At 36.2% G+C, this 16,622-nt stretch overlaps 1 protein-coding gene across 1 annotated transcript; it reads right to left on the bottom strand.

Moving 5' to 3' along the window:
• Positions 1 to 3,238: 3,238 nt before the first annotated feature.
• On the bottom strand, positions 3,239 to 6,377 carry LOC104898297 (cytochrome P450 72A397). Its single transcript, XM_048648296.2, is given in 6 exon segments — positions 3,239 to 3,775; positions 4,305 to 4,692; positions 4,767 to 5,011; positions 5,124 to 5,266; positions 5,269 to 5,340; positions 6,052 to 6,377. Coding segments are annotated over 6 exon segments (1,548 nt in total). The 5' UTR covers positions 6,326 to 6,377; the 3' UTR covers positions 3,239 to 3,349.
• Positions 6,378 to 16,622: the final 10,245 nt, after the last annotated feature.

Raw genomic sequence — 16,622 nt, 5'->3', positions numbered from 1 at the left:
TTTGGGAATGATTGATTTGCACCTTCAAGAACTTGACAATCGGTTTGATGAGAGAAACATGAAACTACTTACATGCATGACTTGCTTAAGTCCTAAATATAACTTTTCTTCTTTTGACAAATTAAAGACAAGGTACTTAAACTTGCCACGCATCTTATCCCGAAGAATTTTCAAGTCTTGATGTGATGTCTCTTGAATTGCAACTTGATATATTCATTGAAAATATGCGAAGTGATAAGAGATTTCGAGATTTTAATGATTTTAATGATCTTAATTCCCTTTATACGAAGCTTGTTGAAACGAATAGACATAAGACTTATCCACTAATCTTTTGCGTATGTAAGTTGATGTTGATTCGTCGTGTTACTATTGCAAGGGTAGAAAGAGTGTTTTCGAAAATGACATATGTCAAAAGTAAGTTGCGGAAGAGCATGGGTGATTAACTCATGAATGATTGTTTCGTTACTTTCATTAAAAAGGATGTGTTCCTACAAGTTTCCAATGAAGATATCATTAATCGATCTCAAAATATGAAGCCTCGTAGGATGCAATTGTAATTTTAGTTTGAACTTTATAACCTTGTGTATTTTTTTAACACAATAGTTACTTGGGCCCGGGGGAATGACAGGGCGAATTGCTTGTTTTTGGATACGAGATATCCACCCTAGTCAATATGGGCGTATTTGCCCAATTGACACGTCTGAAAGAATCTTTTTTAATTGATTCTTTGTGATATTTTACACCCTTGGATATAAATGGACCTATTCGAAAACAATTGGATGATGACAAAATTATAAAAAATGGACATTCTTTGTTTATACCCAACAACGTACGAACAGTTCTTATTTTCGGGCTTTTTCCAATGAACAGAGACAAATCAAAAATTTCACTTTGAATTTCGGACCTCAACATCTGTTGGAACACAAGGTGACACTCAAGAAGGGGGGGTTGAATTGAGTGACTAAATTTAATCGATTTTTGCAAAAACTCGGTTATGGCACTGTGCCTAGCACTGTGCTATTCGCTCGTAATTTTTTAGATTTGTATTTTTGCAAAAACTAAACTTGACACAATATTAAATTAATGATCAAACACAAGATATAACGTGGTTCAATCTCACCTCTGAGATCTACATCCACACGAACCAAACTCTTTTATTATTTGAATCTTAAAATACCAAACCCTTGATACAATAAGATCCCCCCCCCCCACTACTAACCCTAGTAGTGCTCTCCAACACTTAACTCTAAGTGTTGCTACTCTCTATAATTAAGAAATTACAGAAAGAAAAGATCCTCAGAACGTGCTTCTTATTCCAGAAATTTAGAGGACAATTACAAACTTAGAATAGTTACTCAACCTGATTAGAACTGTGCTATACTCTGTGCAGTAGGAAACTGTTTTCAGCTCTCAAAATCTCTGAATTTTCTCTCTGAAAACGTGAGTGATTAAACTGAATTATAAACCCTTTTATACCTTATGGACTAACCGAAAATCCTTCTTCTGAAGAGATTTATCTTTTACTCCTAAGATAAAGGGATAAGACCTTTTCTTTTTAGAAAAACAAACTTTCCTTTTCATCTTTATCTTTGTTTCTAAAGGATAAGTTTTCTTTAAATCAATGTTTATCTATAACCTTGATAACCAATTTTGATTTCTTTTTTATCTCATATTCCTCATTTATTTCGAAATGCTTTTTATCAAAACAGTTTATGAAAATCTTGTTTTTATAAAACTATTTTATCTCGATTTTGTATTAAACCCGTTTTTTTCGAAAACATTTTAAATTCGGTTTTTATAAAACCTTTTTATAAATTAGTTTTTTTTCAAAACTTTATCAAAACTATTTTCTAAATTCCGAATCACAATTTCCTTTTAAGATAGACATATAAAATTAACATGATTATTTATTCCCTTAACTCTAAGAAAATAATAATCATCCTAATTTCATATTCCTATACTTGGCACACAACATATCACTTAGTTCTAACATATTACATTTTGCATATAGTAACTAAACTTGGAATACAATCTTGATTCTTCATTTCTTCAAAGCCTTCATTTATTCATTTACTTCAGCCTTTCTTAAACATCTGTCATAGACTTTCATATTATAGATCATATTATATTATTTATCATCATCAAAACGTAGCATGCACATGCACAACAACACCCAATGGATTGGAATAAAAACTTTGAATTAGCAAGAAATCAAAACAAAGTTTTCTGCTAATTAATTCGAAAGAACTTCGTATTTTGGTAACTTTCTCCGAACATAAAAGGAAAAAGATCAGATGACAATACGAAAAAATTGGTTGTATGACTATGGATATTTTGGATATTTTGGTTGTAGGACTATGTCAATACGAAAAAATTGGTTGCATGACTTATGTATTGAACAATTTTTTATGAACTTTTCCACTATTTTTGTGCTTGTTATATGTCCGTATCCCCATATTCAAATTCTTGGATCTGTCACTGTTCGGCGTGGGCTTGTGTTAGACTTAATGAAATTTATCTAATTTGCTTCAATATTGGTTCATTATTCTAAAAACCACTTTCAGTTGAGAGTTATACAAGCTGCCCTTATTGGGTTTATTTACCGCATTTGGAGGGCAGTGAATTGCTTTGATAATCTAAAAGATAGGTATAAAACTTGGTTTTCTGTTTTGTAATCTACCTATTGAGCCCAAGATGAGGAGCCATTCCTAGGAGTTAAAAGCATCTCTAGTCTACTACATAGAATCGCAAATAGGAATATACATCCAAGTACATGTAGAGGATTGTGCATTCTTTATTAAACGACCTAGTTTTAACATTTTAGAGTGTATAATTTTTATAAAAAAAGTTTTCATTTGTTTCTTAAATTTTGCAACTTATTTTACCTTTTCAAAAATGGATATTGGCGAGATTCTTTTTTTCAAATTTGAATTTAAAAGGTATATCATTTTAGTTATTAGACTAGATGTTCATTTACTATATGTTCTTTTCATTACAACATAGGTTCTTTTATAAGTGGAGATCTACATGTTCTTTAATTGTATATGATGTGTTCTTTTATATGAATTTTTTGTCCTCTCGGGTACATGGTGAGCACTGTGTACCATAGTTTGATCTTGGTAAAAAATAGTTTCTCTGCTATCTATAGTTACAACTAACACAAGACGACTATTTGAAACAAAGAATTTATTAGCATTTCTTGTAATATTTGATACACTACTCTCAATTAAGAAAACAATCTGAAATGGCAAGCATCACGAGCACACGGTTACATGAACTGGTAAATTAAAAGTAGTACACATTATACAAGTACTTATTTTCACACATATTTGTCATTGTCTGATAGATTTTATATTTTTCGCAAGATCATGGGAACGCCATGTTGGGGTTGAAGGTTCATGACGAGGAATGGCGCATGAGAGTAAGATGGCGACAACTCGAATGAGTAACGTTGTAAGATCATTGCCAAAGCCATCTTAACTTCAAGCATGGCAAAGTTCTGCCCAATACATATTCTTGGACCCCAACCGAAAGGCGTGTATATAACTTGGCTGTTGGTTGCCTTAGCTATACCTTCGGAAAATCTCTCGGGGTTGAACTCAGTGGCATCCTCACCCCATAGTGTAGGATCATTATGAACTAGCATGGTTGGTACTGAGATTTGTACACCTGGTGGCAGCAAAATGTCCCCGATTTTGGTTGGTTTGTGGATCATACGATACATCAGAATTACGGGAGGATATAATCTCAGGACCTCGTTTACTATCATTGTCACCTGTTTAAACATCGTCACTTCATAGTTAGGGTGATATATACAGAACAAGCATATACTTCCTCCATTCTCTTTTAGTTGCAACGTTTTGACTTTCACGCTTGCCAATGCACAAACTCAAATCGTTACATCTATAATTGTAGGTTAGTAAAAATTATAAAAGTTTGATATTGTAAAAACTAACATCGAGACGAATCAAATAAGACCCCACATGACTATATTTTGATTAACATATAAATCAATATAGGTGGTCAAACAAGAGAGCATGAATAGTGCAATTTGTCAAACGTTGCAACTAAAAGAGAACTGAGGAAGTATAAGATATCTAGGACTTGCGGCACTTGCCCAAAAGGAGTTAACATCATTTATGCTTATTAGAGTAATATTGTATGTAAAAGAGTAAGTAGGGACTTTTACTAATCTTAGGTCTGTGTTGTAAACACTATATATATATTGATTGTCAGGGTTAACCTAATCAGGTAAGTACAATTATTCTCTGTACAGCTGCTAAAAATTCATAATTAGGACTTACAATTTTCAAGTTGTTCAATCCGTTGTAATCTGGTTTGTTCTGACCAAAAACGTGTAAAACTTCCTCTCTAGCACGAGCTTGCCAATCCAAATGCTTGCCCAATCGAACCATCAACCACACAAGCAAGACCGAAGTTGTATCTCTTCCTGCAAGGTAAAATAATTTACACTCTTCAACTATCTCTTCAATTGTTAGACCAGCATTCTTCATGTATCCTTGTTCTTGGGCTTCTTTCAAACTAGATTCCAACAAAATCCCCAACAAATCATCGTTGCAAGTTTCTCCCATCTTCATTTGGTTCTCTCTTTTAGTGATGATGTTATTCATCAAAACTCGCATTTCCTTATTGATCTCCTTCATCCTCTTGTTCGTCTTAGTTGGCAAAAACCTACAAAGAAAGTCATGAAAAATGAACATTCCACACTTTTCCTATAAAGTTCTAGCTCTGTTTTGTGTAGATACCTCAGTCCAGGAATGTAGACTTGCTGAATCAATTTCATCGCCATTGTACTTTGCTCTTTTTGGAGCTTAAATATCTTCTTCCCTTCTTCATAACTACTACCAAATGCCGCCCTTGAGATGACATCACTGGATAAGTTATCAAGGCATGGCCAAACATCTAACTCGCACGATCCGGTGGTTGACACCATTTCTTCCCATTTGCTGATCATATCATCACAGCTTACATAAAATTTTCCAAGAAGGTCCTGTAACAATTTATAAGTAAAGATGAATACTCCATTCTTCGGTTTCATTTAGCTTCGTACAAGCTAGTAAAAGAGAAAAATTGAGATTGAAAGCAGGAATTGTGCAGTAAACCTTTAACTTCTCCATATGAAAAGCAGGGTTGAGGATCTGTCTGTGTTTAGCCCATTTTTGACCTTCATATACAACAAGCCCTTTCACAAACATTTTGAGAATAGGGTTTATATTTGGCTTCTGAAACTCCTCATACTCATTAATACTTCTTTTATCATCTGAGGTTCCATGATATTCACACATGGTACAGGTCCAAACCATACAAAAGAATTCTTACCTGCAAAAATATATTCATATTTGTGAGCAAATAAATAATGTGGATGCCTAAATATGTTCATGCATGTATGCCCATTGTTGTTAAAATCCTGATACGCATCTTACGATCCTACAATTTTATGATCCTGGAGGACCTCAGCGGTCCCGATCCTACGTAGGATCTTAATTTCGTAGGATTTTTCGATCCTACCCAACCACAAAAAATCACATGGTAGAATCTTAACACGATTCTACGATCCTACGACTCTACGATCCGATCCTACCGAGATAAGAAACATAAAGTAATTTCACATATTATATTTTTCCTATTAGATTTTGATCGTATGTTACTTCAATCATATAATATTGAAAAACTATCACCATTTGCTAATTAAAGAAATCATTATTAATATGTGTAAATTTTTAACATGAGGTTCTCACCATATTTTAGTATAATTATCTCTATTTCACCGAATTGTAGGATCTTACGATCCTACAATCCGATCCCACCAATTAGATTCTACCAACCCTTACGATCCAAAGTAGGATCCTGATTCTGATAACATTATGTACGCCTATCATGTAGCTAAGTTGCAAATAAAGAACTTAAAATCCTATCAGTCGAAAGATTTTATATTTTTCTCAACATAAATCAAGTGTAGTCTAATAAATCTAGATATTATATAAACGTCTTAACACCAGTTCTAACACAAGGTAAAGTCTCAAGAAGTACCGAAATTCTTAACAATTTGATGAGTGAAAGGTTGAACACGAGGTACAATGTCATCGGATATTTCGATTGGACTTGATATTGCCTCTTTTGCCATCTTTGAACTCTCCTTCATGTCTCCATACAACAAGCGATAACGATTTCCAGAAAACCCTTGCTTCCTCAATTGCATTTCCAGATGCTTAGGCTTTAACCAAAGCCAATTTAATAACCTCCATGAAAATGAAACAAGAACCAAAACAAAGGAAGTAGCTAGCAAGGCTACTATAGTTCCCATCTTTAATTCAAAAGCTCTTAATAAATGAGGAAAGAAATTAGTAGAAAATGCTTTAACAGTTTGGTAATATTGAATGATGTCTATGTGATTTTACTAGATTAGAGTGGTTCAATCCCTATATATACTAGACTATATGCAAAACTCTAGCTAAGGTCAGCATATCTAAGAGAAAGATGAAAGAAGGCAACATTTTGCAACAATACAAGATAATTTCAAAGATTTAGTCCACAATATCAATCAAGTGTACAATTTGAGAACAAAAACTTTCTATGAATCGTCATTGAATTCTCTAAAATCGGATATATTTCACCAAATCAAGATAATTTTGCATGAGCACAACATATCTAAACACTGGATTACACAAAAGCGAATCAACTTAGACTAAGATCATTATTCCTAATGAATTCAAGACGGAATCACCATCATATTGCAAAATATATAAACTTAGATATCTTTGGATATAAATATGTGCTGCGTACGCATAATATATCTTATAGTAATTTTTATAATAAATAATCTAATAAATCCTTGCAGTTACTAAATTAAGCAATGGGAATGAGATAATATTTATTATTGTAAAATCTAAGTCATATCCTTCATTTGATAACAATATGACAATTAGTTATGGATCAAGGGAGTATAAAACTAAATCATGTAATATCTACATATATTCTTTGTGATTTTTCGTTGCTTGTTGGTCAACCATGATGATTTGGAGAACATATGTATTATATATATGTTGGTCAACTGAAGGACAATAAGCCTATCAATCTAAAATATGAAAATCTGTGTCTGATTAAGAATTGGTCTTGTGACAGAGATCCTCTATTGATTCATAGGACTTTTAGTCTAGCTAATTAGTAATTCTTCGCAAGTAGGCTTATAATTTTTGCATATACTATATGATGATACACCAAAAGCTATATTTCTTTTCTTTTTTTTTTTTTTGCTCATTTTCTATTTTTTTTTTTTTTTGAGAACAAAGTAACCATTTTACACTACCATATTAAAAATGTTCTTACAATCCTTCTCATACATGTCCATACAATAACTAAGGGGGTAGGGAAGCTCCTAGTTACATTCAAACTCATATCCCTTGTTCTGCAGTGTTTCGCCATCGCATCCGTTGTGGCGTTTAGCCTCCTATCACAAAATTTAATCTTTGCTTCCGGGACCTGCTTCCATAGTTTTATGCATTGGTACAACACACTCGTATATTTGTTAATATTAAGTTCTAGACAATCTATTAAGTCAACTGCAACTTTACAATCAGAATATAATGTGACATCCGTAAACTTATGAGAAATATAACCATAGATAACCCGAGATAGATGGCCATAATTTCATATATGAGGGGGTCAACTGCAAGGACTTCCTGCTAAAACCTAGAATCCACTGACCTAGACAATCCCTAATCACCCCACCCATCCCAATTGGGGCTGAACTATTTGAATAGGAAGCATCGACATGCATAGACATGGTTAAAAGATTCACTTGGATCCCCTGATCAAGAGGGGGGGCGAGGAGGAGGGGAATCTTGCGAGACTCGGATACATTCGAAGGTGTCAGAGATAGCTCTATGAAGTATAGTTTTAGCCTCGGAGGGACGAATCCTGTTGGAAGCTACTGAGGTTCCTATCTTTTCAAATTTCGTGACATATATAGACAAAGAGGTGGGCCCATTCAATCCCCTGCACCTGGACATCCACGACCATATTAGCCTTGACCCAATCCTGAAGGGAAACAATCCTAGGGATTTGAGTCATATTCAACTGGGACAGAGAACAAACAATCACAAACCATGTGCATGGAATTTTCATTAGGATACTTACACCGCGGGCACATAGAATCTGGAGTAATTTTCCTTAGAGCTAGAAGGGATTTATGCTGGAGGCGGTCCCACCAAAGGAGCCACAGAAAGAATTTTATTTTCGGTTCCACCTTACTCTTCCACAGCCAATCAAGTTCCACCCGAGGTTGATCAATAAGGTATGTGTAGGCTCTAGCCAGCGAAAACCCATTATGGTCGACGAAGGTAGGTATGAGGAAATCTTCAAGGTCATCAACCGGGACCGGTATACTAAGGATTCTATTTATAACGTGCTCTGGCAACTCAACTGAACTTCGGCTGAGGTCCCATCTGTCCCCTAGGACAAGGTCTCTAGCTTTAACATTTTCCTCTTCATCTATTCGCAGAGGCCCTTGGGCCCACCCCCGAATAGACCCAATACCTAGCCAATTATCAAGCCAGAACCGTACACTGTGCCCATCCCCTAAGGTCCAAATGTTGTTCTCTTGCAACATGTCTCATCCCTTCCCTATATTTTTCCAAAGAACAGAGCCATTTTCAAATTTCGTCGCGAAATCCTTATGGATGTATTTGGATTGGATACGATCCTGCGCGAGTTTTTGGGGAGCCTGGGATACCTTCCACCCAAGTTTAGTCAAATACGTGAGGTTCATGAGTTTTTGGTTTCTGATCCCCAGTCCCCCACACTCCTTAGGATCAAAGGTCTTCTCTTTTCCCACAAGGTGAATTTTCTTATCTCCCCACAGGAAATCATTCGAAATCCTATCAAGCTCCTTATGAATGGATGCAGGGAAAAAGGATGTCTGCATATAGTATGCAGGAATGGTTGACAACGTCGATTGGATAAGGCAAAGTCTACCCGCCTTATTTAGGAATTTGGATTTCCACATGCCTAGCTTTCTCCTGACCTTTTCCACCACAAATTGAAGCTGGGCTCTTGAGGGTCTTTTATGGGATGTAGGGAGGCCTAGGTACGTCCCCAAGTCAGGAGTCTCCCTAACACTTATTGTTTCCAGAAAGAGCTCTTTATGGTCCCTCTCGGTATTAGGTGAGAATATGAGTTTACTCTTGAGCTCGTTGACTTTCTGACCCGAGGCTTGGCATAATTTAGCCAGGGTTTGTCTAACTGCAAATGCAGTCTCCTCATCAACTCCCCCTAGGAGGAGGTCGTCCGCAAATAGAAGGTGAGAAATAGGAACTTTTTTCCGACCCACCCAGAATGGCGTCCATCCCTTTCGCTCACAACTTCCCGAAATAGCCTGGGACAGGGCCTCCAGACAAATGTTAAACAGGTAAGGGGACATGGGATCACCTTGGCGCAAACCTCGGGAGTGATAGAAAGTGTTTGACTTCCTGCTGTTTATAAGTACGGCTGAGGATGCTTTGGATACACATTCCATTATGAAGTTAACTGAGGCTAAGGACAAATTGCATGCGAAAAGACATTCTCTCACAAAGCTCCATTCTACTCTATCATAAGCTTTCTCCAAGTCAATTTTCAGAGCAAACCACCCCTGCTTTCCTTTCTTTTTATTCATTGAATGCAGAATTTCTTAGGCAACAACTCTATTGATCTCAGCCCACTGCCCTTAGTAAAGCTATTCTGGTATTTGGAAATCCAGTCGGGGATGAAGGGTTTCAAACGGTTAACAAGTATTCTTGTGACCATCTTGTATAAAGTATTGCAGAGACTAATGGGTCTAAACTGCTTAATAGTTTCGGGTGATTCCTGCTTAGGAATCAGACAGATTAAGGCTTGGCTCATGTCCTCAGGCAAGTACCCCCCCTAAACCAGTCCCTAATGGACTCACATACATCCCCCCACCACATCCCATGATTTCAGGAAGAATATCGGGTGGAAACCATCCGGGCCAGGGGCTTTTAAGGGTTTCATTGAAAACAGTGCAGCTCTAATTTCCTCCGTGGAGGGGAGATAGCTGATGTCCAGGCAAGAGTGAGCCCCTACGAAGGTATCAGTTCTAGGGCAGGAAATCTGCTCAGTCGAGTAAAGCATTGTATAGAACCTAAGGATATGACTTCTAATCTCAACTGGCTCACTGATCTCATTCCCAACCTCATCTCTAAGGCAAAGAATTCTATTCGACATCCTCCTTATGGTCACACTCTGATGAAAGTATCTGGTATTCCGATCTCCCTCCCCAATCCTATCCATTCTGCTCTTCGTCCTCCACAGTAGCTCTTCCTGGTCAAGGGCCTGCATTATTATATCCATCTGAAGGTCCCTTTCAAGGTTCTGGTGGAATAGGGAAGACGAGTAGTTTGGGAGGTACGATTGGACTCCTTTTAGTCTCGCTAATAAGTGTCTCTTACGGGCATGGACATTCCCAAAGTAATTGTGGTTCCAGTCAACAAGGGCTTCCCTAGTGTGGACCTTACATGAGAGGTAGTTAGAAGCGCATGGCTCATTTTCTATTTGGAGGATTTCAAATGAGCAAAATTCACACAATAGGTAAAGTTTCAAATAACAAATGAGTAAAAAAAAAGCCTTGGATATTAGGATATATACCTTGCACATGGTACAATCACTCAGCTTTATGAGAAATGCATTATAGAGAGCCCGAATTATTCACTTGAGTATATTAACTACCATGGACGACTATGTTTTTACATCAACCAGACCAACACCGAGTAAATACATGTTAATGATTATATATTAATTATACCAGTTTAATTATGGCTAAGCTTAGCTTGACAAGTGTTGCATATAGTTTAATAATTTAATTTAGATTAAATTAGAATTTTCAATTTAAAGATATTGATAACTAATTCAAAATCTTAACACATGTGTAAATAACAAGTTGTCAACAAAGGAGCAAAGATATAAGAGAAAGAGAGGGAGAATTTAGCACATTAAAAAAACTTTTTTTTTTAGGGGATATTAAAAAATACTTAAATGTACCTCAATTTTTAATAATTGTGGATCTCTTTTGTCATAGATGAAATTCAATCTCATGACCTTTGCTACCAAATGTGATGTTATAAATTCTATCAATTCTTAACCTTTTTAATACAAATTCTATCAATTATTAACCTTTTTAATACAAATTCTATCAATTATAGAGTTTCTCCCATTATAGAGTTTCAATGCTATACATTATGTGAAATTCTCTTACATATAGGGCACTCTCACTAATCGTCTAACAAGTAACAACCCTACTAATGGCCAGTAATGGGACAATACTTGCCTCTTCAGAAACAGTTTATTGTTGCTGCTGTAATATTTCCATGCGTTTCGAAGTTGGAACATCACCCTTGCAGTATCTGTGCCAAATATTTCGATACGCTTATTCTAAATCAGATTCCATAAAAGATTATTTTTAAGAATGCTGTAGGAAGTACAACTTCTTGAGTAGTTTAATGCACGTACACTTCCTGAGAAATGGCCTTAAGTCCTTAACATGTTTCATTGACACTGGAGAATGTTTACTACTACATTTGTGATTGGCCGAATTACTTGTACATTTGTGATTTTGGTGAAATGACACTATGGCAAATATTTTGTATTATTATTGGTTATATATTTACTTTATCTTCGATAGAAATTTATTATGGAGTACTTTTGATTAAAAATATATTTTGGTTTAGTGAACGGTAATTGGTGGTGAATCACCATAAGGAAATTCTTGGATCCGCCACTGTTGGTGATTTCACTGAAATATTAGAATGTCATAATAAGCTTAGAGGCCGCCCCTCCTTCCATATCAACTACAACGTTTACCAAATTTCATTAAAAATTGTAACGCAATCGATAATCCTTGTATTCAGAGTTGCTTTTCATGGAAACACACCACATATAATTCTCAAATATATGAAAAACTGGATCGAGATTTAGCTCATTCCTCCTTTGTAAGTGACTTTTCTCATACCAATATATCGTATGGCAATTTCACAGTCTCCGACCACACCCTTGTTTTTCTATCCACTAATGACCAAACCCAAAATTGACATACACCTTTTGAATTTCAAAATGCATGGGACCTGGAGCCTCAATCACATTTCGTAATACGAAATCTCTGGCCTACAAGACTAATCACAGCTCTCATTTTTATCGTATACAACTAAAACTTATTCGTATAAAAGATTATCTCAAATTTTGGACATGCGAACATTATCATTTCATGAACAACAAGTTAATACAAAATGAAAATAAAATAAAGGAGTTAGAATCTATTTTGTGGCAACAACCATCTATTTTGTGGCAACAACCTTTTAATCCTATAATATCAACTCATATTAATCGTCTCATTCTCCAACAAGAAAAATTACTTATATTTGCTCAACACCAAAGGGAAACTCAAGGCCGAAATAAATAGCTCACTCAAGCTAAGGCAATAGAAACTCAAGATTTTTCCATAATAATTTTAAAAAGAAAAATGCTTTCAGTACCATCTATAGACTAAAAAATTAAATGATTCAAATCAATGGGTCGCGTGACTCTCCTCAAGAGATTTTCCATATATCTTTAAACTCTTTCAAAAATAGGTTCTCATCCAAACATAATACTCCGCAAGAGATTGATTTATCCTTTCTCTTTCCCATTATTTTTGATGAAGATGAACGTAGGGAAAACTAAGTCGTTACTAATTCCCCTAATGTCAAATAAAAACCTAACTATCCACCTAAACTACTTAAGTGGTAAGCAAGGGTCGAACCACAAGGATCAGAGGGTCTCACTAAGAGAGAATCGCTAAGAGTAAGCTAAATCGAAGAAATGGTCAAGTTTTTGTTGAACTAAGTGATTAAAACTATTGGAATCAAATTAGGAAAAGCACTAGGAATGGGAAATTACCACAATCATAAGTTCACATCCAACAACCAAGTAAAGATAAGAGGGTTGACATGCATTGGGAATATGCAAAGGGAATAAGCAAACCTAAACACCTCTAAAATCGTTGTTAGGGAGTTTAGAGTCCTAGTTATGGCAACAAAACCTATGTTTCGAGGCGTTATCACCTAATTAGGCTAAGTTAGGAATTGAAACCAAACCCAATTTAATACCAATCAACAAGTGATGTGCAACAACAAATCAATCAATCATGAAGGTCATCCACATAAAAGTAAAACTTTAAATGGGAAACAAATTAAAGGATCAAAAGGTGATGGAGCTCACATCAACTAAGTCACCAATCAACACCAAAAATTGAAATTGCACAAATCTCAAGCATAACCAACCAATTAAACTCTACACATGCAAATAGGATGGAAACAATGATTGGGCTACTCCCAATCCTAGTTGATTAACTACTCACTACCCATTACACTACTATGCATTCTAATCATGGAGAAAGTAGCAATAAATCACCAATCTAAAAATAGCAAAAATCTAACAAAAAAATCAATAATTTAAAACAAGATCTAATGAACAAACAAGAAGAAACAAAGAGAAAAAGAAAAGTCTTATCTATATTAACTATTAACCATGAAGATTAAACTATGAAAATATGAAATTAACAAAGTAGAAATGCATAAAAACAATGAGAAAGAAAGAAAGGATTGAGAGGATTACTAAGGAAACAAGAAACTTCACAGAAATTGTCACTTTTTCATTGATTTTCAATCTCCAAATTACATCTCTTGAGCCAAGTTTTCTCTCTCCTACACTAGTAAGCAAGATTAGGGTTCTAAAAATCTGAATCTCCTTCCCAAAGAAGGTAAAGAGGTATTTATACCCCTCCCCCCCCCCCTTAATTACAACAGTCGTAAAACAAAAGAAACCCGAAAAAAATCCAACGGTCAGAGGCCCGGGCGGGCAAGATAGGGTCCGGGCGGGCGATTAAAGCGGGCCCGGGCGGGCGAGTTTATGAGCCCGGGCGGTGCAGGGTGGTCAGGCCCTGGCCAACGACTCGGGCGTGCGTCATTTTTCACAGGCGAGGCATAAACTTTTGGGACTTATGCGCCCAGGCGGGCGGTCTGGCTCGGGCGAGCCCTCTTGAGCTCGGACGGGCTGCTTTGCTCTGGCGGTGATTTAGCTTCCCGGGCGATCTTATTCCTCTTTTCTTCCCTTTCTTTGTTCCCCTCTAAACTTGTAAGAGCTTGAACTCCTACACACCAAAGATCAAATAGAAAAATATGGGAGGGGGATGCAAATACACGTACACGTACTAAGAGAGAATTAGATAGATAAAGAGGTGAAATTAAAGAGGAGAAAAACTAAAATGCAACATAAAATAAGTAAAATAGCCTAAAAAACTACCCTAAGAGTGAGATAAATCTCACTCATTAGAAGATAGCAACCATTTAGTAGCCCAACCTACTATGGAAATCTTTGAAGAAAGTTCCTTTTTCTAAAAAGGTATGGCATGCTTGTTTCTTCATCATAGTATGGTCAATATGGAAAGAGCGCAACTCGCAAACTTGTCTAGTACCCCAAAGCAAATTCAAGATTTAATATTGATGAGGATTGGGTGGTGGGTTAAAGGATGGTCCGAAGACTTCCCGTATTCCCCCTTGGATATTCAAAGAAATCCCTCTTGTTTAATATGGAATGGATTCTCTCCAATGTCAAGCATTCCGAAGGTATTATCGTCTCCTTGTCAATGGAGCTCTCCAGTGTCAAGTGGAATGTCGACGCATCCGTCAATCTTCTCTCATCAAGCTCGGCTATTAGAGGTATCCTGGCCTCCGTAATCATGTTGGAAACTTTCTATATATGTTTTCCTCACCTATTCATGGAGATCAATTGTGTTGAAATTTTAGTTATTCACCCTGCAATCAAGATCTCCTTATCAAATGATGTCACGAAGCAATGCACGATCACCCTAGAATCTAATTCTTCAAATGTTCTATGGCGTAATAGTGACAAAGGTGGCCTTGGATCATGAATCACCATCTCAATTTCATTAGAAACACAAGGAAAAAGCACATGAACATCTCAACCATTCACAAAGGAAGAAGTGCCAAATATGTGGCTGATTGCGCCAAGCAAGGGCTTCACAGATCTGAAAAATTCATTGCCTCGCTCGATTTAAAAGGATTTTGCTAAATGCCACCCTATTTTCTCCTACTAACGTCTTGTATTATACTTTTTATGTATTTTATACATATACATTTTCTTTCTCTCTCACTCTCCCACTTTCATACATCCTCACTCTCTTTCACTATCCCACTCTCATACTTCCTCAAACTATCTCATCATCCAAGCACTTCTCTGACCACTTCTCCGACCACTTTTCCGACCAATTTTCCGGCCACTCTCTCTCATCGCATACTGGAGGAGGTTGAATGACACCATCACAACGCCACTCCTCTGGCAACCTTTCAGTTTACAATACGTGCAACTTTTTCAAAAATTGAAAATGCTGAAAATTGAAAATGCCGAAAAAGTGGTCAGGCGCCTGAAATAGGTGCCCGAACCTATGGTCAGGCGCCCAACCACAGGTACAGGCACCTATTTTAGGCGCCTGTACATGTGGTTGGGCGCCTATTTTAGGCGCTTGTTCCTGTGGTTGGGCGCCTATTTTAGGCGCCTGTTCCTGTGGTTGGGCGCCTAAAATAGGCGCTTAGGTACTTTTTCGGCATTTTTAAGTCAATTTCTGATAAATTTTACTCTAATATGAGATGCTCTAATAAAGCTAAATAAAATCAATCAAAATAGAGAATGAAATAAAAAATGATTAAACTAAGCGAGACCCCCGTGCTAAATTTTTCGAAGCGACATGTCTAAGACATTCTACCAGTTTTATTCGAATTTTTTGTTGATTACATTAGCATTTCCCCGTAATATAACGAGATGGTAAAAAAAAAAACTTGAAGTCGTTGGAAAATGTGAACTTGTCGGAAACTTTTTAAATCTCATAGTCCTTCAATGGAGGAAATGGAAGTAATGAGAGAGAGTGAAAGATGAGAGGGAATGGAAGAGGTGAGGAGGAATGGACGGGGGGTAAAAAGGTTATGAGTGAGGGAATGGGGAATGGAGGGGAAAGAGAAGGAAATGCCCTTGTATTTTATTAAAAAAAAACAGGATGTTAATAGGAAAAAACAGAATGACATTTAACAAATGAGATTTAAAATCCATGATTTCAGTCTCATGTAGCAGTTACTAGTGCTTCTGTTTTATTTAAATTTGTGTGTATGTAGAATGGCAGATGGTGTGTTGTTGTAGTTCAGTTTGGCAGATTGGAGTAATGTGCTCATTTGTAATTCACCTCTGTAAGCAAAAAGCAATCCTTGGAGGTAGGGGTCCTCCTCTTTATTGGGTGTGGATACCACTATAAAAGTTTTCTTTTTCTAAGAAGGAATACCAAATGATGAGTAGAGGTCTTCTAACTCCCATTATATTATAAAAAGGAATTTGAATTATAAAAAAAAAAAGTAATTACTAATTAAATTGTCATTAATGAAAATTAGTAGAAAATACTATAAATGAGTTAGAGAGTCGATTTCAAGTCAACCCTGTTATTATCAGGTTGGGTTGGATAATAATCCCAACGTGTTTAACTAAACAAGTCTTAATCTATTTAAATAAAT

This window comes from Beta vulgaris, chromosome 7 (genome assembly GCF_026745355.1).
Source record: "Beta vulgaris subsp. vulgaris cultivar EL10 chromosome 7, EL10.2, whole genome shotgun sequence".
In the NCBI taxonomy this organism is placed as follows: Eukaryota; Viridiplantae; Streptophyta; class Magnoliopsida; order Caryophyllales; family Amaranthaceae; genus Beta; species Beta vulgaris.
This window is presented reverse-complemented; position numbering and strand designations above follow the sequence as displayed.